General features: G+C 41.8%; 1 protein-coding gene across 1 annotated transcript in view; it reads left to right on the top strand.

The window, feature by feature from the left end:
• Positions 1-1,605: 1,605 nt before the first annotated feature.
• The window catches only part of KIAA1549 (KIAA1549 ortholog), a 185,278-nt gene continuing 161,708 nt past the window's right edge, over positions 1,606-25,175 (top strand). The window contains exons 1-5 of the mRNA XM_029599771.1: positions 1,606-2,711; positions 10,206-10,294; positions 12,799-12,976; positions 14,717-14,847; positions 15,248-15,431. Coding sequence (XP_029455631.1) covers positions 1,727-2,711; positions 10,206-10,294; positions 12,799-12,976; positions 14,717-14,847; positions 15,248-15,431 — 1,567 coding nt within the window. The 5' untranslated portion in view covers positions 1,606-1,726. The remainder of the gene's footprint in view (positions 2,712-10,205; positions 10,295-12,798; positions 12,977-14,716; positions 14,848-15,247; positions 15,432-25,175) is intronic.

The raw sequence follows: 25,175 nt of genomic DNA, 5'->3' as shown, positions 1-25,175 counted from the left end.
CACTGAAACTAACCAAACCTTTTTTTTTTTTTTTAATTTTAGATTCAATATTTTTGGAACAACTCAATCAATCTTCATATGCAGCTAATTCTATTTGGGAAGAAAGCAGTGAGCAGCACAAAGTGACACCTTTGGCCTTAACAACAAGCACATTGGAAGCGCATGAGAATAATTTTCTCCCTGAAATTTTGCCATCAGTTACCCCACCTCTTTTTCATACAACCATACTTAGAATGGAAACGATAAACAGTGCCACAGATGAGACAGGTGTACCAATGGCTGGTCTTCTGCAATCTGATGAAATGCTATTAAGAAGGGAAGAATTTATCACGCCGGTTCTTAACACACCGCTGACTTCTTTCTTGAACTCCCCAGCACTGGAATATGATTTGTTTGCTCCCAGACAGACGTCAGACGTTGTGTTAACACCATCGCGATCATCCATTTTGGACATATACTTAGCAGCTTCCTCAAGCCCTGCCTCTGGTCCTCTGGAATCAAAACCTTTTGGAACAATTCTGCAGTTGAGCCAAGACATGTCAGTGCACCCTACTAGTACTGATGTTTATTTGCCATCCTCTAGTTTGTCTGGAATGGAGGTTGTAAAAACAGAAAACCTGGTGGCAAGCTTGCATTCTCCAGCATTTTCCCTTTCTCGTGATGATGTGGATAGTTTCCCCTCCTTTTCTAGCACACAACTCGGTGGTGTTACAGTGGTGACGCCAGGTGCTCTACCCATAAGTACAGGAAATAACTTTGAACCTCATACAGAAGGTTTTGCGAGCAGCACAGTAGCAAAAAGTTTAGCTCAAAATAACCAACCCTTGATGGGGTTTTCTAGCACACCTGTTTCAGCAGTTGTTATGCCTACGGTTTCTGCTTTGTTTTCAACTAGTCTTCCATATGCATCTTCCTCAGTACAGTCTGATACAGTTTCAGCTGACACTGAAGATTTGTTAATGACTTCGGTACTTCAAGAAATGCCCTCCAGTATGACACCAAACTTGCCTGGCAGTTCTATAATACCAAGCAGAATTGAGCTTTTTACCAAGTTCACAAGCCCAGTGCCTTCAGATAGATCATACACTTCTTGTTTGTACTGTCACTCAACTCTAGCTATACCACCACAAGTTCTGTCTTCAGAATTCATGCAGAATGACTTGAAATTTGGTGATAATATTTATACTTTTTCCCCCACAAGCTCTAAAACAGATGGTTTCTCTCCTCTGACCAAGATATTTACAGATATATCTGCATTAGAAGACTCTGCATCAGATATCTTTGATAAATCTTCCCCATCAAGACCTATCATTTCATTGTCTTCTAGATTCGTGGAAGCCCCAGAATCTGTCTCTTCATTTTCAAGTGTGTTTGATGCTAATCTTAATGGCTACTTGCTTACAACGGTCTTTCCCTCCTACAGTCAGACCTTTTTGGAAACATCAGTTGACGTTACATCCGTGAGTTTTCCCTCTCCTGCTCTGGAAACTTTTCCTTTTATATTCGGTCTTTCTACACAGGTCTCTTCTAGTGTCACCAGCATAAACTTTGAACCATCATTTGCCACTACAGCATACATGACTGTACCTGCCACTACACTAAATAGTACAAGGCTTCTGGAAGCCCCAACATATTTGCAGTCAGAATCAGTACTGTCCTTTGACAAAATGTCCACAAGTTTCAAGTGGATGAATTTGGCAATATTTCAGATCTTGCTTCAAGCCTTATGTCAACATGGTATCTCGAACCAAGTAGCACATCATCTTTATCCTCTGATATATCATCCATTTACTCAATTCCAAGTGATTCTTCAGTACTGTTACCTCAGGGATCACCTGTAGTGGTTGCAACATCTGTGCTGTTTGTGAACTCTTCAAGTTTGGAACTGACCTATTTTCCTGGTACCAGTAGCACAAGTATTGAGGAATCACTGTTTCCAACATGGTGGACTTCAGGCTTTCATTCAACTATGTCGGCGCTACCAGATAACATCAGTGCTTTTGCAATGTGGTCATCATCGAGTTTCTACTCAGAATTTCCTATGTTGTCTGAACCAACATCCACCTTACAATTTCATTCAGAAACTTTTACCTCAGCTTTCACAGATGCTACCTCTTCACTACAATTGTCATATTCTTCTTTGTCATCAACCATTCTGACTCCCTTACTGCCTAATAGTCATTTTGAATCTGTGCTCACCAGTAGTACCTTGATTGATGAAATATACTTGACCTCATTGTTTACTAGTTTTCAGTTGACTCCGGTCTCAACTATGCCTGCTTTTTCAAGTTTGAGGTCTTCAGATGGTGTGTTGAACTTTCCTGTGACCCAGACACACACTTCATCTTTTCCTGTAATAGCTTCTACAGCTGATTCATATACACAGTCATTCCCTATGAGCACAGGCATTACTCCTTCTCCTACAGGATCTGATTTTATGGTTACATCATTGGTGAATACGCCATCTCCACCTTCTGTGAATGTTTCTGCTAAAACTAGTACCACAACAGGAGCTACTGCAAATAACACTACTGGTACAACTGGCAGTTCCAGTACCACATTAAGCAGTATACCAACTAACACCGCAACTGCATCCACACTTTCTTCCACTGTGGCCACCAGAGCTCCTCCAGGAACCACTATCATGACTACAACCAGGCAGCCCTTTGTATGTGATATCACAGTTCCTGATGCTTATTTAGTTACAGCTGGTAAGATTTCTTCTATCTTGCATGTCTTATTAATCGATCAATAACCATATGACTATGTTACCAGTACAAGTTTTCTATGAGAATTCCTTTTTTAAAAATGAACAGTGTGTTGGGTCATAGTGTACCATTTTACCTTACATTGAATGTCTTAGTTGCACAGTCAACACTAAGCAGTATCGGGGGAAGTGCTAACAATGCTTGATGACCTTAATATGTTCTAGCCATGCTGACATTCCAAGTCAGACAGTATGGCAAAGACAACATAAAATTTAAGTTTTTAATTTCCTTTCTTGAGTAGTCTGGTCTCCTGAGGTTTTTTGAGTGCAGCAAAGCGCACTGCACTGAAGGATTTTGTGCTGGAGGAATACAAGCTATCACCCACAGACCTTGCAGCAATGAAGAGCTTTAATGCGCATCCTGCCATGTCACTGCCAGGTGTATTTCAAGGTCCATGCACAGTTACTTCGTAACTATAACTTGATACAGTTCTGAGTTGCTCTGGCGAAAATGCAGATGTTTGTGGTTACTAATTATCAAGAGATTTAACCCACCCACTGCAGAATTCGTTGCTGTAAATTAGGCCCAGCTGAAAACACAAAAGCTTGTGAGGAGTCGGTGGAAGCTAATGAAACAAATTCATATGTAGACTTACTTCAAATTTTAGAATGGTTTTCAAAAAAACTAATACAGCTCCTCTGAGCTTTTATACAAATCCAGCAGGTCCTTGAACATTTTGCCATTATAATAAATAGGATTAAGGGAAATAATCGTGTGTATAATAAAAATAGCTAAAGTAGCATTTTTGGACAGAATATAATTGCCTGTTGAGATGAAATGCTGTGGCTCATTTCCTTATAAGTACTTTTCAATATTACTTTGTAAAGGCTCAATACTACCACATTCTGTAAATAATTCTGATAGCCCTTAGTACAAATAATGGAATTGGGGTTTGACCCTCCCCCTCCCCCCATCACATGTGACTTTTTTGGGGGTTTTTTTTTTTTAGTTTTATTTGAAACGTTTTGAATGCTTCTTCTTATACATCATTATTTTCATTGGGTGTAAATACAATCAGGGCACTCCTGTTCTAATCTTTGTCAGAAACCTGCAGTTCTAATACACCAAAACAGCAAAAGTAGCGTAAACAATGGAAGGATGAATGCAGAGCAGAGTTTTGTTTTTTTTTTCTTTATACATGTTTATTCGTTTTCAGAATATACATTAGAACAGGACCCAAGACCAATATACTGTCCCAACTCCAACTACTACTACAACAACTTGATCCAACATTCTCCCTTCCCTTCTCCTATCCCCTAGTACACTTACACTTCCAATATGAGGGAAAGTAGCAGGTATGCCACCATGAACAAACCCAACCAGAACAGGCCTGTCAAACCCAAAGTTCTTACAACCTGTGCAGGTCATCTTGAACGGTTGTAGAAAGGGTGACCCAATATCCTTGCCAAATATTCATACATCATTGGTGGTATTCCCAAGATTTGCTTTTTGTAGACATATATTCAGATTGCAGGAGACTGTGGAAGCGCAATTTCCATTGTGAATAAGTTGGAGGATCTGTACTTATCCACACGGCCAAAATCGTCGATATAGCGAGAAGACAGGATTTCCTAAGAAACATTTTTCCATGTTCAGACAATTCTCTTAATTGTTCCCCAAACAAACCCAGTACACACACCCTCGGGGACAATGGTACAGACACATTTAACATTTTACCAATAGCCTCAGCAGTCTCTGACTACAATTGAGATATCTTTATGCATTCCCAAATACAATGGTAAAAATATCCCTTTTCAGCCTCACAATTTAAACAACTGTCAGTCACAAAGCTTTGCCGCATATAACCAAGCTCTAGACGTGTACATGCAGTGAATTAATTTGTATTGGGTTTCTTGTAGTTGCACATTTTCAGAAACTAGGAAAGTATATTGTAAAATAGCTTGCACCTTTAACTTGGTTAACTTTATAGCAGCATGTTTTTCCCATTTCACCATTATACTTTCAATTATTGCATCACCCTTAAGAGATAAAATAGCTCTCCTGAAGGATGTGCAGAAGTTTGGCTTTCTCCCCTTCCAAAAAAGTGTCTCTTTCAAATCCCTATTCTCAGGAAAAGCACTATTACTTTGACATAGGGAGAACATGTACTTGTTGAAAACCATAAAAGTCTGCTGCCCCCAAATTAAAACTATTTTGTAAGTCCTGAAAACTCCTTATCTTATTCGTATTCTTCTCCAAAAATTGCAGAACACTAGTGATACCCTTAGCTTCCCATCGGGAAGTGTACTGGCAGGAATTGCGGATTACCCCTCAAAATTAGAAGGGTAATTCCTACCCGCTTATAGTAATAAACTCTGCCTGAACTTTACAGGAACTTCAGAAATATTTATTTAAACTAGATTAGTTGGCCAATACAGACATAAACAGCTTTTCATGAAATCATAAGGGGAGAAATAGCTTGATCCCATCAGCCAGTCTTTAACGTGTCTCAGAACACATGCTAGATTGTAATCCCTCCAAGATGGGCATCCCAAGCCCCCTTGATTGATGCCTGTCATCAAAGTGAGTAGAGGAACCCATGCCTTATGTTTACCCCGTAAAAACTTCTTTGTAAGTTGATGTATGGTGGAAATGTCTGACATGCTTAACCATAAGGGCAATTGTTGTAAGACATACAGCCATCTCGGCAGCTCTATATCATCTTTAATAGCTGTATCCTCCCCGTAAGAGAAAAAGGCAAAGCTGCTCAACCAGATAACTTCTGCCTCATTCTCCTAATCAAGGGACTTATATTCTCCTCATATAAATGCCCTAAATCATTGGTAATCATTATCCTCCCAAGTATTTCATCTTGTGCTCCACCCATTTTAAAGGGAAATGTCCTCTTCATTTGTCTCGCAAACTCTCAGATATTTGCCTCAGATTTGTTTATGTTAATTTTTAAGCCTGAAAAATCCCCAAACATTTTCTGGTCGTTTAAGACTTCTTCCAGTGACTCCTGCGGACAACACAGAAATACCAGAATGTTGTCTCCAAAAGCCGCCGCTTTAAACCCATGTGATCCCAACTGAAAACCCCGCACCCGGATATCAGCCTCAATTTTTCTCAGTAATTGGTCAATAGAGCATAAATGAGGGGAGAAAGAGGGCATCCCTGCCTTGTCCCTTTGTGCAACTGAAAATCCTCAGAAACCCAACCATTAGTTATGATCGCTGATTTAGGCTTACGATATAGCAACAAAATATTTTGGAGGATCTTTCCCTGTATACCTTATCTTTTCATCTCAGAAAATAAGTAAGGCCATGACACCCTATCGAATGCCTTCCTAGTGTTAAATTCCACCCTTTGCTAACACTCTGCAATTGCAATGAGTAATTTTATCATATTTATATTAACTGAACAGTCTTTCACAAAGCCAACTTGAGTATCAGATATAATCAAAGGAAATACTGTGCCTAACCTGTCCACATACATTTTGGCATATAATTTTGCATCAAAATTCAACAATGATATAGGCCTATAAGAGGCTGGGTGAGATAAATCCTTACCCAGTTTTTCTAGGACTGTGATATATGCCCTGATGAATTTCTCAAGAATTGCAGACTTCCTTTGAGTATCTAAAAAGAAATCCCTTAAAGGTGCTGATAACTGGTCAGTGAGCAGTTTATAGAAGTCAGCATTCAGATCACCCGGTCCTGGTGCTTTATGGCTCTTGCTATGCTTAATGACATTAACTATTTCCAGTACCGAGATGGGCCTATTGAGCAGATCACATTGTGCCTCTGATAGCCTTGGAATTTCTAGGTTTTGAAAAAATTCCTCCTCTTCCTGTTTGCCTCCCTTTCTATCATCAGTGTACTAGTGTTGATAAAATCCTCGGAGTACCGTACAAATATCCTTACTCTGAGACAGGAAAATACCCTTGTCATCCTTCAACCTTTCAATAAGTCTTTTTTCTACTTAATCTCACTAAGGCCTGATTCACTATTCTTGCAGAGAATAGTGAATCGCGCGGTTACTGGGGGGCGGGCCTGCAAAAGCTAGCAGCCATCGCACCGAATAACTACACCATAAAAGGTATAGTTATTCGGTGCGAAACTGGCGGCAATAAGGGTCCTTACCTTTCACTGCCAGCAATGTCTCTGCAGTGTCGGCCCCGGTGCCACCCCGACTCCTCCTCTTTCGGGGCCGACTCCTCCCCGATCACCCTATCGCACGCGAAAAGGGACGCGTGCGAAAGCTATTGAAAATGACCCCTTAAGTTTGCTAGGGTTTTTCCAGCTTTATTACCATATTTGAAAAATTGATGTGCCCCGTATCTCATGGCCCTCAAATCTTTCTGATGTAAGGTGGCATTTAAGACTTGTAATATAGCCCTATATTCTTCGCCACTTTTAGTCTTGCCTCCAAATCAGTGATATTTTTATGCAAGACCTTGGAGCGAGCAATCAAAAAAGAAGTGATCTCCCCTCTGATTACCGCCTTACTTGTCTCCCAGTATAACGTAGGGTTATCTTTGAGATGGCATTATTGGAATCAAACTCCTCCCGTTTCTCCTGTAAGAACCGTTTAAAGTCCATGTCTGCCATTAAATGACTAAGAAATCTCCAACTTTTTACCCCTTTCCTCTCCCCATAAAGATGAATATCTAACCATACCATGGCACGATCAGAAATTTCAGTGGGGCCAATTTCCGCCCATAATATTTTCGAGAAGAGAAAATCAGAAATTAAGATATAGACGAGTGGGCTGTAGACACATGAGCATATTCACGTGAGGTAGGATTCAGTGTCCGCCAAACACCTAAGAGATGTAACTCATCACATAGATATTGTATCCCCTTTTCTCCCTTTATTTATTTATTATTTATTTTATTTAACGAGTTTTATATACCGTCATTTGGAAACGTCAAACTAGCGCCATCATAACGGTTTACAAAATAAGGTTATAGGGATAAAGGGGTTGACAAGGGGTGTAAAAACATAACATGCTATTAGGCTTAGTAGTAAACAAGTTCATGCCTTATGCTTCAGGAGACCCGATCTTTTCATAAGTGGATCATGGACACAATTAAAATCTCCGAAAAGAATTAGAGGACCTTTCAAAATTGCCATTAATTTAGCAGATACCTCAGTGAGAAACCCATGTCTATAAACATTAGGACCATGAATATTACCAATAGTGACTTCTTGCCCTTGAATTTTTCCCACCAATATCAGGTAGTCTTCCACAGGGATCTTTAAGCTGATGACTGAGCTGAAAAGTGATATTTTTCTGAAACAGCACTGCTACACTTGCCTTCCTCCCCCAGCACAGGCGCATAAAAGCACTGACCCACCAACACCTTTTAAGTTTTCTGCTTTCCATTTCTGACAAATGAGTTTCCTAAACCCCTGCAATAACCCCTTTATGTCTCCTCAGCGCTGCTAAGGTTCTTTTATTTATTTATTTATTTATTTATTTAATTAATTAATTAATTAATTAATTAATCAATCAATTAATTAATTCTTTCTTTATCCAGTTTTACATTCACAAAACAAAGTCTGCTCATAGAAATACATGTGAAAACTATTAATATCCAAATACAAAAATAGGCTGAGGTCCTTTTAATAGGGGGGACCCATACCCATCTACTTTCCAGGAAATACAGTGAATATCACTCATCTGTCCCCTTCAAAAGTAACAATTGAATTGTAGGCATCAGATATCCAAAATGACCCAGCTAAGGACTCCCCAGCCTGAACCCTCAACCTATGTATTCTCATAATCTACCGCGTACCTTGCCGAACTCGATGCTCACCAGGAACCTCCCCTCCTGCCTTAATGTAATCAGTATACCATATCCCCTGCAGACCACTCCCTCCCGCCTATATCCCTATAACCTAAATAGTCTACCACCCTCAACAGGATAGCCGATCAGTGATTATAGCGATCAGGTGCCACCCACCCGCAAGAATCAAACCAAAACCCACAACCGAATAACAAGGAGATTAGAAAACCCACTGTTTAAGAAATCTTAAGTACCATATAACAAGTTATTCCTCCCTTCAGCTGATGTCCGCTGAAATCAGCAGAGCAAGGAAAAGGTAAAACACAACAAAAACCCCAAAAAAGAAATAAACAGCACAGAAAAAAAACCCCCGTTCCCCAAATCAGGTTTCTAGCATCTGAAGTGAATCAGACACTAACAAACAAGTGTAGTCCACCAGGAAGAGTTCTTGAGTCCGCAGCCCCCGTATTCATTCGAAAGACATTGGAATTCACCAAAGGGGCTGGCGAGGGGGAGGGGGGGTTCCTTATACAAATGCATTTTTTTTTTTTAGCTTAATAGCTACTTAAGACTGATACAGAGAATTGATCTATTGATTGCGGGTTGTGCCTGTCCGTTAATGGGACTTGGCGAGATCTCTTATTCCTGGTGAAGAGGGTGCTCGTGCACACTCTGTAACCTTTTGACATGAGTGCTGCACCGAGGAAAGTAGAGTGAGTCCAACACCAAAGGGTGAAAATTCTGACCGGGCAGCACAAGAGGATTCTGCTGAACTCCAGAGAAATGCGATTGATGGTGGGGAGCAAAAAAAAAAAAAAAGAGCAACTGTAAAAATGTGGATATAGGCAAGCCATGCTGGATTACAGTATGGCGACCCTAACACGGGAGGAGGCGCGCCCGGAGGTAGAGGAGGGGGAAGGGCAGTGCAGAAAGAATGGGCGGGAAGATGGGGGAGGGAGAAGACCGCGGCAGTTACAGGGAATTCAAATCGAAGGCAGGGATTGGCGGGAGGTGGGTGACGTCAGAGGTGGCAGGCGGCAGTTTGCCCAGGGAGAGCACGGGGGGGGGGGGGGGGGGGGGGAGCGCCAGAATTTTGTCCCGCCTGCCCTTTGTTACGTGTTGTTCGAAATGCAAATGTTTGTACTGTCGCAGTGGAGGAGGGAAACCCGAGCCCATTTTTATTGTTGTCATGATGGGGTGGGGGAGTCGTCGGTGGAGGAGGGGGGGAGTGCCCGGTTTAGTGGGGGGGGGGGGCTGCTACACGGGAGGACCGGTGAACCATGGGGGGCGAAGGTTCATGGCAGAGCTTGCTCTCGCTGGTACGAGGCGGAGCAGGTGGAGTGGGGGGAGGGGAAACTCCACCATTGGGGTTTAAGGTGATGGAGGTAAAAAAAAAAGGGTGGGGGCGTTGGGGGGGGGAAGCTTTGGGGGGGAGGGGTGTTTACGGTTCAATTTATTTGAAAGGGCTCGGGTTCGTTATAATAAAACTGCGGCCAATTTTAAAGCCAGCAAGTGTCTGAATATTCGTTGGGGAAAGGGGGGGTGGGTAGGATGGGGACTTCGGGCAGCCTCCAAGCGCATTGTCTTTCTTCCCCATGTTATATCTCTTCTTGGCTGCTGTTTTTAAATGTTCTAGTGAACATGGTACTATCTGCTCACTTTAAGCAGGCTGGTGCTCATTCGCTTTGGCCTTTTTTTTTTTGCAGTGCTGTCCCCGAGTGCAGTGCTAGAGAATATCAGTGAATCCATCAAAATGGTGCTGAAGGTTCAGTTCGGCCGTTCAGTTGAGCTGGAGGTAAGGGCCTTTAAAACGGACAGTGCGCCCAGCACTGCGATGCTCCTTGACCTGCCACTGACTTCATGTGAGCTTCTTTTGAGCTGCTTTTAAAACTGCGACACCGGAGATATTTCCGGACCATGCACATTTGCTGATACCTGTGGGTCATTAATATCCCTGGCCACAAGTTTTGTATGCATCATAAAAATGGATATGTAACATCTGTTCATTTTTTCCTGTCTCCTCTTCTCTTCCTTATTGTGGACTTGATTTTAATAAGGTTTAGGATAATCCAATAATTTTGTATAATTTTTTTCTGATCTGAGGTTTATTTTTCCCCCCCTTGATTTACGTGTCATGATTTTTTGTGGCATTAATAGCAGAAAACTAAATAGATCTTGGTAGTAGAATTTAAATCAGTGACAGCCAGCAACCAAATCATTATGATGACAGTTTTCAGAAGCATCTAAGTGCCTAACTACAGAGATGGGTGCTTAGATTCTCGATTTTGAAATTTGCCAAAAACAGAATGACTAAATAGTCACATTGTTTTACGTGCTATATTTAGCTGCTTTTCAAGTAGGGACGCGTGAAGATCGGAGGAGGGGAGAGAAGGGAAACGTAATTCGAATTTCCAGTTATGTGCACTTAGTTTCTCCACTGCAGTCCTCAGCCACATAAGTAGCAGGGGTGGAGTCCACAGGTACTTTTGTACCTGCATGCTTTTAGCCAGTTTTCAAAGACAAAATGCCATTTGTTTGAAAATTGGCTAAAGGTATACAGGTGAGAAAGAACCTGTGGACTTTGCCATTATGTGGCTTATTCAAATTTGCCCATTTTCTGTTTGTCTATTTTGTGATTTAATGATATGTTTTATTTGTAAGCGGATACTATTATGCAGTTTCTGAAAGCTTGACCACATCCATCATTATGATTCTAAGTAGAAGGGGCTGGCAGCTGCTGCTGTGCTGATCCTTATAAAAATTACATGCAGGTACCATGCTGGTGCATGCAAAGTATGAATAGAACATCCCTGCCTGAGGAATGGGTTCAGGGAAAGATTTGGAAAACAAGGTGTGTGAGTGCGATAAAAGGTTTATTCCAAAATACTTGAAGGTTGTTGGAAATAGAGCACCTAGGGAAAAAAAATTAGATCTCAGGGGTAAGATTGGAGAAGAAAGCAAGAATCAGAAAAGAATTGATAACTGGTAGAATCTAGGTGGTGTGCTGTTTTAAGGTGCTTATATTGAATCCTGTGACTGTAGTCTGGACCCCTAAACCAGGGCACACTGCTAGAAAATGGAAGGGTCCGGCAGTGGATTGGATAACCCTACACTGCTACAGAACCTGCTTATCTCCCAGTATCAGCACAGTACAGCAGTGGGTTGAATGGTGTGCACCAGTGCTGAATGAGACCCACCAGATAGAAACAGTGCAGCCCTGCCACGAGAGACTCCTTTTTTAACATGAACAGTCTACTCTTCAATAAAAGCAAATACTTGATTGAGTCCTAGCAAGCTTGATGCTGCCTTGCCTTAGTGTGTGGGGCGCTATCTTTTGCATGAGGTGCTAAGCCAAGGTCATAAGAACATAGGCAGTGTCATGCTGGGTCAGACAAAATTCGGTCCATCGAGCCCAGCATCCTGCCTTTTGACAGTGGTCAGGCCGGATCCTTAAGAAGTATTTGGCAGATCGCAAAGAGTAGATCCGTTTCTTGTTGCCCACGCCCTGGGATGAGTAGTGGCTTTCCCTAAGTCTTACCTGGTTAATAATTGTTTATGGAGTTTTCTTCCAGGAGCTTGTCCAAACCCCTTTTAAACTCGGCCTCGCTAGTTACCTTGGCAACAAATTCCACAGCTTAATTGTGCGTTGAGTTAAGAAATACTATGTCCAATTTGTTTTAAGTCTGCTGCCTGCTAGTTTGATTCAGTGTCCCCTAGTCCTTGTACTATGGTCCAGTTTGCTCTGTGGATATTGAATAATGTCTGTCACTCTTCCCATGCATAGGGATGTTGGCTTCCCCTCCCATCTCTCTGGAGATTCATTTGACCCATTAGAGGTGGCTTCATTGTCAGTAATAGCTTTTATGTTGTTGTTTGGGATTTATTTGGAGAAAAGTACTAAATTAGTAGAAAGCAGTTGTGTGCTGTCAGACTTGTAAAATCATTCCTAAGTCGCCCTGGGATGCTGAAGCTATTTGGTGGTCATGCCATTCCCCTGGAGGGGGCTGAGTGCATTATGTGTGATGTGTCTAGAGCTTTCTGGCCTAGTCAGATACAAGACCCAAATACTGAAATTTTACACTTCAGTGGCATTGCTAAAACAGCACGAATTCTGCCCCCCCCCCCCCCTCCGCAAATTTAAAGTGATAGACATACCAGAATTTAATAGAAGCAAGACTACAGCTAGAGTGATAAAAGCGATAATGTGGATAATGTTTTCCAGTTATTCTGGGTCAGCCTTACCCAGAAGTCATTGTCTGTTGGGGAAAGTTTCCTTTTCATTTGCTTTTGTTTTAATAGGTCTATAAAATTTCTCCTGAATTTTCTTTCCTGGTGACCTCGGGTCCTTTTGTTTACACGGTGATCGCTGTCATGAATGCTCTGGGTGGGAGCAGCCTTCTCCAGGGGCCGGCCCCCACTATTTTGTCACTACAGTCATCTAGAAGTGTGCCACACCCCAAGTTCCAGATACAGACAGGTGAGATCTGTTCGAGCCCATTTATCCTTTTTTTTTTTTTTTTTTAAATTAGAGAAGGAAGGTTCTGATGTTTGCTTAGTATATAAATGTGTAGTTTTTTGTATTTGTGTGTGCTATCTAAATTTCACATGGGTAGCTTGTTTTGAAAATTAAAGATGCCTCGTGGGCATGGGTTGAGATTTCACTCAGGCTCAGCCTTCTCATTTTGGATTTTGGTATTGCGCATTAATAGCACGCAAGTGAGTATTGCATGCATTGGCAGAAGAAAATGAGAAACTTGGGGGTACATTTAAAAAAAAAAAAGCACGAGCGCGTACATTTGTTCGCTCACCAGGCGCAAACAAAAGTACGCCGGATTTTATAAGATACGCCCGTAGCCGCGCATATCTTATAAAATCCGGGGTTGGCGCGTGCAAGGGGGTGCACATTTGTGCACCTTGCGCGCACCACCTGTTCCCTCCGAGGCCGCTCCGAAATCAGAGCAGCCTCGGAGGGAACTTTCCTTCGGCCACCCCCCCACCTTTATCGCGAAAGTTACGCCTGCCCTGGCTGGCTGCCGCCGCCGCGCGATTTCCCGGCCCGGGAGCGATTTCGGGGGCCTCGGCCACGTCCCCGGGCCGGAACCATGCCCGTGGCCATGCCCCCGGAACGCCCCCGAATGACGCGCCGCCGCGACACGCCCCCCCGACACGCCACCCAGGAAAGCCCCGGGACTTAACGTGCGTCCTGGGGCTTACGTGCGCCGCCGAGCCTATGCAAAATAGGCTCGGCGCGCGCAGGGGGGTTTTGAAAGGGTTATGCGCATAACTTATGTGCGTAACCCTTTTAAAATCTACCCCTTGCTGATTTAGCAGGCTTACTACAGATTGGGTGCATAGAAAGCGAGGACGCGAGATGTGAATGGATGGATTAATGTAAAGGGAGTTTGGATGGGGCATACAACAGAAAAACATGCTTGAATGGAAGGAAGAGCTGATATTGTGTGATATAAAGTGGATAGGAAGAGTCAAACTGGCTGCTTTGCTGCAAAGCATGTGGGTACTTTCTATTGATGGACTTTGCACCAAATTTCAAAGGCAAATACACACATACTTTCCCTTTGAAACTTGTCACTGCCTACAAAGTAGAAAGTACCAGTGGACATCTGTATGCAGATTTGAAAATACTATTTTTCCAATCCCACCCAAGTCATCCCCTGTAGGAATGCCACTCTTAAAATGCAGCTTAAAGGATGCATGGTGTGGAAGACTGGATAGACCTTGTCATAATGAGGGAGGGCAGCCAGTTCATGGAGGAACCTAGCTATGTACTTGTGTAAATGGCTTTGCAAATTGCCCTTCTCGTGATGCAGAACTGTTTGTTGATCTGGTTTGGAACAGACCATTTCAAGACGGGGGAGTCATATTGGTTGTACGTGCTGTTGCTGGCTACTTTAGATTATTACAAAGCCCTTGGTTTAGGCATGGGAAAGATGGGTGATGGAGGGAAGTAAGTGGAGGATTTTGCGTGCTTTTCTGTCCAGTAAGGTGGAGCACAATGGAGGAGAGACAAAAAAAAGACCATTCTCGATAAGGAGAAATCTTGCAAGTGGTTGCTCTGTGTGGTTGGCAGCTGGGATGTATCCTTAGAAGTGCAAATGGGATGATTGGGCAGGCTGGATGGTCTTTTTCTGCTGTCGGGTATTATGTTAACCATGTGGTTATTCCCATTAGTAGGGATAATACATGTATTACTTTCTAGTGCTGCAGTTTGTGCCTTGGGACGTGGATATCAGGTTCTGTAACTTCAGCCAGCGTATCGAGAGAGGACTAATGATGGCATTTTCAGAAGTGAGGAGAAATCACCAGGGGCCTGACAACTTCACAGTGCAGGTGAGAGCCTTTTGCAGCCCTGAGAAGAAAGAGCTATCACCATGGTGCTATGAAGTGTGATGGTGTGCAAATCACCTTCCCCCGCCTCATCCTCCAACTAAACACAAAAGTAAGTCTTTATAGGAAGCAGCCAAATATCCCCTGAAGCTGCCCTTAATAGCTTTCTGGAGGAAAAAAAATGCCATAGTCTGAATATCTCCAAATATTTGGCCATTGATATAGGTTAGGAGTTTTGTATTTGTGTTTTCTACATTATTTTTGCCTAATATTAATAGGCCTTCTTTTAAATAGTGTTTTGCTTATTCTGTGTTTCTAAAATTAATAAAATCATTCGATGGCAGGGCCTGGTATTTGTGCGAAATTGCATTTCACTTCCCATGCTTCGACTCTCCTTTTTCAGATAGTGAATGTAACTCTGAGCACAACCCGGGCAATGCTTCGGAAGGGCCCTGTGAACATTGTCTATGCCATTCGCGAGGCAGATGGATTCCTTAATGGATCGGACGTGAGCGACCTACTGAGAAATCTGAGTGTGGTGGAGTTCAGTTTCTATCTGGGCTTTCCTGTGCACCAGATTGCTGAGCGTAAGTACTTTGCACTTTTTTAGTGTTTTGCAAACAGTTGGTGTTAAATGGGAAGAATAGGTGTAAAAAGCTGTGTTATTGACTTAGGGCGAGCAAGAAGTGCAGCACACAGTGCCTTGGCTCTCATGGTCATTTTACCCTGTTATGTTCATATCATTTCAGTAGCACCTCCTGTAGGTCATCTATATATATGTACGTTGTGTATGTGTTGTATATATAATGGTTTGCAAAACTTTTTGGCCCCCTAAAAAATTAGCAGATTTGTGTGGATTACAAACTACACTTAAACATACTTTACATAAGAAACATAAGAAAATGCCATACTGGGTCAGACCAAGGGTCCATCAAGCCCAGCATCCTGTTTCCAACAGTGGCCAATCCAGGCCAAAAGAACCTGGCAAGTACCCAAAAACTAAGTCTATTCCATGTTACCACTGCTAATGGCAGTGGCTATTCTCTAAGCGAACTTAATAGCAGGTAATGGACTTCTCCTCCAAGAACTTATCCAATCCTTTTTAAAACACAGCTATACTAACTGCACTAACCATGTGGCCAGTTCTAGAGAGTGTGTTGACAAGTCCCTATTTCTGGAATCCCCTTGGTTAAAAATTATTGTACATTTTTGCATTTTTCAATCATTGTATGATGTACAATGAATCACTGCAATTATTGTAGAATACAATAATTCTCTGATATCTTGCAACATTGTCTCCACTGCATATGCTTCCTGTTTAGAAAGGACGTATGCCACAGAGGCAGCAGCAGCAAAAGCAGGAGGAGGGAAGCTAGAGAGCGTGAGATAGAATGCTGAGAGAAGGAGAAGGGAGAAGACATAGCCGATGAGCCCAGCATTCCCAGATCTCTTGGGAGACTTCCAAGCTGGCTGCAGTTCCTTTTCCTTCCTGGATCCCAGCAGGCATGGAATAACAGGGCCACAATGGAGGACTGGGAGCAGTCCCTAGAGCTGCTATTTAACTGATGAGCAGGACCAGGAATTGCGGCACAGGGACAATATAAGTTCTGCCTCTGTGTCTCTACAGCTGTCTCTCCTCTAGTGAAGCACATGCTTTCAGTTTGGAACGGAAGTGCAAGCACCGTGAGGGAAGGAGGAAGGACAGGTATTAGGGTTGTCATAAAGAGCAGGATGAGTCAGTTCTAGATTATTCCCAATTCATGTATGAATATGTAGTTCTGATTTCCTTAAGACCAGGGCTTCCTAAAACCCTGCAGCTAGCAATGTTTTCAGTTTTTCTACAGTGATACATAAAATAAATTTGCTTAAATCGAATACCTGGCATATGCAGATCTGTCTCATGAATAATCATTGTGGATCTTCTGAAAACCTGACTAGCAGTGCAGCCAAGAGGACTGATGTTTGAGCCAGTGAGTTAGCCGCACCCTTTTATTGTCTCTGCTCCAAGACTCCTCTAAAGAGAGATAATCATAAAGATGGAGGTCTGAGAGAAGAACCAAAAAGGAGGAGATTGAGGAAGAGAGAAAGATAGATGAAGATTGAGAAATAAAGCATGAGAAGAGGATGGAGAGAGCCAGGGCCAGCCTTTGGTTTCACCTCATTAAAGGAGGAGGTTCTGTGCAGAAATAATTGAGAGAGGTCTGGGCTTTGCTCCTCCATGTAGGAACATGCAGATGGTGTATCCTAGCTGTTTATCATCCCTATGCGCCTGCTATCCTCGTGGATTTTCAGTTTGGGACTTGCGTTAACAGGTTGTAGATTTTTAGTTACCTTTTAAAAGAAGCAGGTTGCTCTCTGTCTCCTGCTTTAATTTTTCTTAATTTACAGGAGAGGAGTAAGGAAGTTTTCCCCATTTAGGAGCCAGCTCCACTGACTCGTCTATCCAGCTTTTAAGTTTGTTTCTGGACTCTTTTAAGACAGTTTTTGAGCATTTCCTGTGAGATCCCTGGTACCCTTTTGCAAGTGGATTGGGGCATGTGCTGTGTAAGGTTAGATCATGTGTAAGAGAAGATTTTGGCAGCCTCTTGTCTCTCCTCAAGAAGATTTAAGCTGTCTGATGACCTATGCAGAAGAACTGCATTTTTGCATTAACTGTCTCCTCTGCTGGAGGCACAGAATTTTTATTCCACACTTCCTTGATTTTTCCCTCTTTTGCTTCAACTAACATTTTTTCTACTTGGAGCTGATAATCCATCCTACCTGGAAGTCAGTCTACCCCACCTTAACATAAAGGTAACAAGAGCTTTGTTGCTATTAAGTGAAGTTGTACATGAAGGGAGGAGAATTTCCCACCGGGCACTGCCTAAGGAAACAGAATGAAGAAAGAAAGTGAAGAACCCTTCTGGTGCTGTCTGAGGAGTTTAAAGGATTTCTAAAGGATTTCTTAGAAGATATTAAATCTGAGACTGATTAAATACTGGGGCTGTACATAAGAACATGCCATACTGGGTCAGACCAAGGGTCCATCAAGCCCAGCATCCTGTTTCCAAAAGTGGCCAATCCAGGTCATAAGAACCTGGCAAGTACCCAAAAACTAAGTCTATTCCATGTTACTTTCTGGAACAATCTGTATTGCAAACCAGTATACTCTAAAAGTAAATTTTCAAAGTCACAATTCATTATTTCTCTGCATTTTTTGAAAAATTAAATTATAAAGACTTGAAAAATGCTGCTTGCATAAGTATTCAACCCCATGTGCTGTGAAAGCTCCAAATTTACATAGATGAAAATATATTGCCCTAACAATTGGCTTACAATTGTCCTTTACCTGTGAATCCTAAAAAAAAAGTCAGCTTTTCCTGATAAAAGAACCCCCCCCCCCCCCCAAGTTCCAGTGCCACTGGTCAGATTATGAATCTGAAGGAAAACTGTGAAAATGAGAGCATTCTAAGGAAATGAAAGATAAAGTTACAGACATACACAAGATAGGGAAAAGGCTACAAAATAATATCCAAGTGCTTGGATATCCCAGTGAGCACTCTTAGATCAGTTGTGAAGAAATGGAAGCTACATCATACCACCTAAACACTGCCTAGACAAAGCCATCCTCAGAGCTGAGCTTCGGAGCAAGAAGGTGATTTGCGAGAAGCCACAGAAAGGCCAGCAATCACTTTGAAGGAGCTACAGAGTTCAGTGGCTGAGTGGAGGTGCATAATTCAACCATATCAAGAGCTCTGTAAAACTCTGGCCTGCATGGGAAGGTGGCTAGAAACAGAAGAACATAAGAAATTGCCATGCTGGGTCAGGCCAAGGATCCATCAAGTTCTGTTTCCAACAGTGACCAATCCAGGTTACAAGTACCTGGCAAGTGCTACAAATGCCAGTAATAGCAGTGGCTATTCTGTAAGTCAGTTTTATTAATAGTTGTAAATGGACTTTTTCTCCAAGAGCTTATCAAAACCTTTTTTAACCCAGCTACACTAACTGCCCTAACCACATCCACGGGCAACAAATTCCAGAGCTCAATTGTGCGTTGAGTGACAAAGAATTTTCTCCAATTAGTTTTAAATGTGCTACTTGCTAACTTCATGGAGTGCCCCCTAGTCCTTCTATGATATGAAAGAATAAATAACTGATTCACATTTACCCATTCTAGACATCTCATGATTTTATAGAATTCTATCATATCCCCCCTCAGCTGTCTCTTCTCCAAGCTGAACAGCCCTAACCTCTTTAGCCTTTCCTCATAGTAGAACCATTCCATCTCCTTTATCATTTTGGTTGCCCTTCTCTGTACCTTCTCCAGTTCAACTATATCTTTTTTTAAGATGCAGTGACCAGAATTGTACACAGTACTTAAGGTGAGTTCTCACCATGGAGCAATACAGAGACATTAAGACATTTTTCTGTTTTATTAACCATTCCCTTCCTAATAATTCCTAACATTGTTTGCTTTTTTGACTGCCGCAGCACACTGAGCTGACGATATCAATATATCATTTATTTAGCCATTTTATATACCGTCATTCCAAATAAAGATCACAGTGGTTTACAACATGACATACATAATATAAACTGACAATTACGTTGACTTAATGAGATCAAACAACATACACATTAAAGATTGACATGTACTTTGGATAAGGTATTTAGATCAGAGGATAGATTCTTAATGACATTGTCCTTGAGGGTGCATGCTCTGTGTTCAGGTGATTTTAAGTTAGGTTATAGGCCTTTTGAAATAACCATGTTTTAAGGTCATGTTTGAATTCCTTTGTTTCTGGGGTCAGCCTTAGATACTCGGTTAGAGAGTTCCATAGCACTGGGCCAGCTATTGAGAACATGCGGTCGCTTACTTTTGATAGGTGGGTATTCTGTAATGATGGCACAAGCTAGTAGTCCTTTGTTTAGAGATCTTAATGATCTCTGTGGCCTGTATGATTGTAGAGCTACATCAACTAAACCAGAGTTGTTAGACTGGATGGTGGATTGTATTAATGTTAGGACTTTGTAGTTGATATGGGCTTGTACAGGTAGCCAATGAAGAGCTATCAGTAAATGTGATATGTGATTGAATTTCCTTGAACCAGTTAAGAGTCTAGCTGTGGCATTTTGTAATAGTTGTAGTTTTTTTAGAAAACAGTTGGGAACTCAGAGTAGAAGTGAGTTACAGTAGTCTAAGTTTGAGAAGATGAGGGTCTGCAGGACTGTGCGGAAGTCTGCGTGAGTCAGCAATGGTTTCAGTAAGCGCAGTTTGGCATATCCTGATTTGATTAATTTATTTATGTGCTTTTCCATTGTTAGATTCTCATCAATTGGAATACCTAAATACCGTACTTGGTAAGAGGATGTAATGCTGAAATTACCCATGCCAAATGTTTGAGGAGTCACTGTAGGTAGATATCTTCTCAATAGAATGATTTGTTTTATTAGTGTTTAGAGTTAGTTTAAGTTTGGATAGTTCATGTTGTATAGCCTTCATGTGTGTCGCTAGAGCTAATTTTGTATTTTCAATAGATTTGATGCATGGTAAATAGAACTGAATGTTGTCGGTGTGTGGGTAGAAGGCGATTCCTAGAAAAGTTAGAAGTTTACATAGAGGAAGCATATAGATGTTGAATAGAGTTGATGAGAGAGCTGAACCCTGGGGGACACCTGCATCAGTCGGGAAGGTGTCGGACATGTGGTTGCCCAGTTTCACTTGGAATGACCTTTTTGATAGGAATAAGGAGAACCACTTCATTACATTGCCGTCAATTCCGATTTTTTCTCAACTGCTGGCATAGCAGCATATCATCCACTATGACTCCTAAATATTTTTCCTGGGTGGTAATTCTTAATATGGAACCTAACATCGTGCAACTATAGCATGGGTTATTTTTCCCTATATGCATCACCTTGTACTTGTCCACATTAAATTTCATCTGCTGTTTGGATGCCCAATCTTCCAATCTCACAAGGTCCTCCTGCAATTTATCACAATCTGCTTGTGATTTAACTACTCTGAATAATTTTGTATCATCTGCAAATTTCATTACCTCATTCGTCTATTCCTTTCCAGATCATTTATAAATGTATTGAAAAGCACTGGTCCAAGTTACAGATCCCTGAGGCACACCACTGTTTACCTTTATCCATTGTGAAAATTGACCATTTAATCCGCTCTGTTTCCTCTTTTAACCAGTTTATAATCTATGAAAGGACATTGCCTCCTATCCCATGACTTTTTAGTTTTCTTAGAAGCCTTTCATGAGGGACTTTGTCAAATGCCTTTATCCACATGTTTATTAACCCCTTCAAAAAAATGAAACAGGTTTGTGAGGCAAGACTTGCCTTGGGTAAATCCATGTTGACTGTGTTCCATTAAACCATGTCTTTCTATATGCTCTGTGATTTTGATCTTTAGAATTGTTTCCACTATTTTTTCCGGCACTGAAGTTAGGCTCACCGGTCTATAGTTTCCTGGATCAGCCCTGGAGCCCTTTTTAAATATTGAGGTTACATTGGTCACCCTCCAGTCTTCAAGTACAATGGATGATTTTAATGATATGTTACAAATTTTAACTAATAGATCTGAAATTTCATTTTTGAGTTCCTTCAGAACTCTGAGGTGCATATTATCTGGTCCAGGTGATTTGCTACTCTTTAGTTTGTCTGTCTGACCTATTACATCTTCCAGGTACACAGAGATTTGGTTCAGTTCATCTGACTCATCACCTTTGAGAACCCGTATCTCATCAACATCCTCATTAGTAAACACGGAAGCAAAGAACTCATTTAGTCTTTCCACAATGGCCTTATTTTCCCTAAGAGCCCCTTTATCACCTCGGTCATGTAACGGTCCAACCGACTCCCTCGCAGGTTTTCTGCTTCGGATATATTTAAAATTGTTTTTATTATGAGTTTTTGCCTCCACGGACAACTTCATTTCAAATTCTCTTAGCCTATCTTATCAATGTTTTATACTTAACTTGACAATGCTTATGCTTTTTCCTATTTTCTTTATTTGGATCCTTCTTCCAGTTTTTGAACGATGTTTTTTGGCTAAAATAGCTTCTTTCACCTCACCTTTTAACCATTCTGGTAATTGTTTTGCCTTCCACCTTTCTTAATGCGTGGACTACATCTGGACTGCACTTCTAAGATGGTACTTTTAAACAAAGTCCATGCCTGTTGTACACTTTTAACCTTTGCAGCTGCACCTGTAGGTTTTTTCTTATTATTTTCCTCATTTTATCAAAGCTTCCCTTTTGAAAATTTAGTGTTAGAGCTCTCTCTCTCTCTGTCTCCCCTTCTCTCTCCTTAGCGCAAGATGTGAAAAACAGGGATTCTCGCAGTGCGCGGTAAGTTTACCGCACCATGCGATAATACATTTGTGAAGCGGTAACTTACACATTTACATAAACACACCCCTTTTTCATAACGCATGGTTAACTTTTTTTGATGAATGATGGGGTACATTTCTAATAATCGAATCACCAACTATGAAGGCCGACCTAACCCTTCCTTCCTGGGCAGTGGCCCTGGGAGACTCGTCCTCGGTGCAAGAGGACAATGCATCACCTGGAGAGCAGGTCCTTGCTACAGGATCACTTCCTGCTACACCAGGGTGGTGTTCTCCAACTGTGAGACCTTTCTGATCCAAGGCCGCACTGGGGCTGCCAGACTGGAATTGGAACTTGGGTACTATGTCCCTGAAGGTCTCATCAATGTACCTCTCTGTCTGCCTGAGCTCCTCCAGGTCTGCCACTCTAGACTCCAGAGATCGGACTCATTCTCTGAGAGCCTGGAGTTCTTTGCACTGGGTGCACACATACAACCTCTCACCGGCGGGTAAAAAATCATACATGTGACACTTGATGCAAAACTGGAAAGCCCCTCCTCTTGCTGCTGGACTGCTGCCTTCATCTTAATTTTGTTGAGTTCCTAGTTAAGTTTAGGTTGACATGGGAGCCTTTAAATGTATAGGTTTTTCACTAATTAATCTGGTAGTGACCTAAAAGGAGATGATTAAACTCTCAGAAAGGGGTGGTGCAATAGTATGATTTAGATAAGAGCCTGACTGATTTTTAATGAGAAAGTGTCTATTGCCTATAAACAAAGGGATGAGCTAGGGGTGGGTGGGAAGGAAAGACAGACACTAGAATTAACTCCCTCTGGCTTGCTTATTATTTCAGACATACACAAATTCTAAAGAATTTACCCCACTATTTCTCCTCTCTCCAAATTTTTTTAAGTCGTAAGATTTCCCAAAGCTATACTTACCAATCCTTTTCAACCACCAGTGAGTTGGTCTTTTCTCAGATGATTGAGAGTTTTGAGTTTCACATGCCTAATGGTGCATGCTTCCAGTCTTCTTCTATTCCAAAGGGTGCAAGGCCTCTAGAAGCTGAGGCTGTGGAATTTGAAGCCTGAAACGCTCGCTGTGACCTCTGGAGTCCTCTCCCAGGGGATGCTGGGAACAGTATGCAGATGAGCCTTCCGGTTCTCTTCTACTGCCATTAATGAAGAAAAACCACATCAAAAAATGGCTGGAGTTTGCCAGATAGCATCAGAGTGACCCAGCTAAAATGTGGGATAAGACTTTGTGGTCAAATGAGACAAAAAAAGGAACTTTTTGTGCAAAATTCAAAATGCTATGTATAGCACAAACCTAACTTTGCCCATTCTTCATCAAACACCATCCCAACAGTAAAGTATAGGGATGGAGCATCATGTTGTGGAGTTGCTTTTCCTCAGAGGGGCCTGGGCATCTTGTTAAAATTGAAGGATGGATGGATGGGGCAACATACAGGGGAATACTGCAAGACAACCAGGTTCAGTCTGCTAAAAAAATAAAACTTGGGAGAAAGTTCACCTTTCCGCAGGACACCAGTACTAAGCACAAAGCCAAAGCCACACAGGAGTGGTTGAAAAAGAAAAAGGGGAATGTTCTACAAAGGCCAAGTCAAAGTCCAGATTTCAATCCAATTGAGAATCTGTGACACCATTTGAAAATTGCAGTTCATAAGTGTAATCCAACCAACCTGAACAACCTGGACAAATCTACCAGGAAGAATGGGCAAAGATCACTCCTAAATAGTGTGCAAAGCTGGTAGAAACTTACCCCAACAGACTTAAAGCTGTTATTGCAGCAAAAGGTGGGTCTACCAAGTACTAGTCTGAAGGGGTTGAATACATATGCAAGTAGCATTTTTCAGTTTTTAATTTTATTATACAAAAATGGCAGAGAAATAATGAATTATGGCTTTGAAAATTTACTTTGAGTATACTGGTTTGCAATAAACATACTGTCTGGAACGATCTGTGTAAGTGTCATTTGTAATCCAAATACCGGTAAATCTGCTTTTAGGGGGGTCGAATATGTTTGCAAGCTACTATAGATAGGAAGATGGGGATGCAGCAAAATTGTTGCTGAGTAGCACCCAGGAGAGATACTTTAAAAATTTTAGAAGATTTGAATTTGACAGTAAAGCAAATATCATTGCATGCCATGGAGGAGTTTAAAAGAACTGCTTCATGCTTGCTAAATGGAGACATTTTTAGATAACGCAGATAAACATTGCCTTAGAACAAAGGATGCGTCACTGTAATAATATTTCAGACTTTTTACTGCAGTTGCCGGCATTACATGAAGAAGCCTTTAGAAATTGGTACCTGATCTAGGAATATCCTTGTTGAAAGAATAAATTCTCTTCTCAGAAGCCTTGTCGCATTGTGTAAAAAAACAAAACAAAACAAACCCTTTTTTGATGAATACTTGATAAAGGGATGCACTTGGGTCTAGTTTACCCAAATTCGTTTAAGGGAATTTTCTCTGTAGATTACCGTAACGTGCTTTGAACTCTTTATGCTGGTAAGCGTGAAACAAATAAATGATAATTATGAAATTAAACTAGACAGTAGGGATGTGAATCGTGTGCCCGATCGTCTTAACGATCGGGTTCGGCTGGAGGGAGAAAAAAATCTGATCGGTGGAGATGTGAATCGGAATCGGTTCCGATTCACATCGTTAATTTTTTTTTTTTAGTGAGGCCCAACCCTTTAAAATTGACCCCTTACCTTCCCCCCCCCCCAAAAAAAACTTTTTACGAGTACCTGGTGGTCCAGTGGGGGCGCGGGGACTGATCTCCCGCTCTCGGGCCATCGGCGCCATTTTGGCTGCCACTCAAAAATGGCACTGATGGCCCGATTAAAAAAAAAAAAAACACCAACCCACCCGACCTTTTAAAAATGACCCCTTAGCTTCCCCCACCCTCTCGATCTCCCCCAAAACATTTTAAAATTACCTGGTGGTCCAGTGGTGGTCCTGGGAGCGATCTCCCGTTCTT

Source organism: Rhinatrema bivittatum, chromosome 4, assembly GCF_901001135.1.
Source record: "Rhinatrema bivittatum chromosome 4, aRhiBiv1.1, whole genome shotgun sequence".
NCBI classification, from domain to species: domain Eukaryota; kingdom Metazoa; phylum Chordata; class Amphibia; order Gymnophiona; family Rhinatrematidae; genus Rhinatrema; species Rhinatrema bivittatum.
The sequence above is the reverse complement of the archived record's forward strand: the minus strand, read 5'-3'. Positions and strand labels throughout refer to the sequence as shown.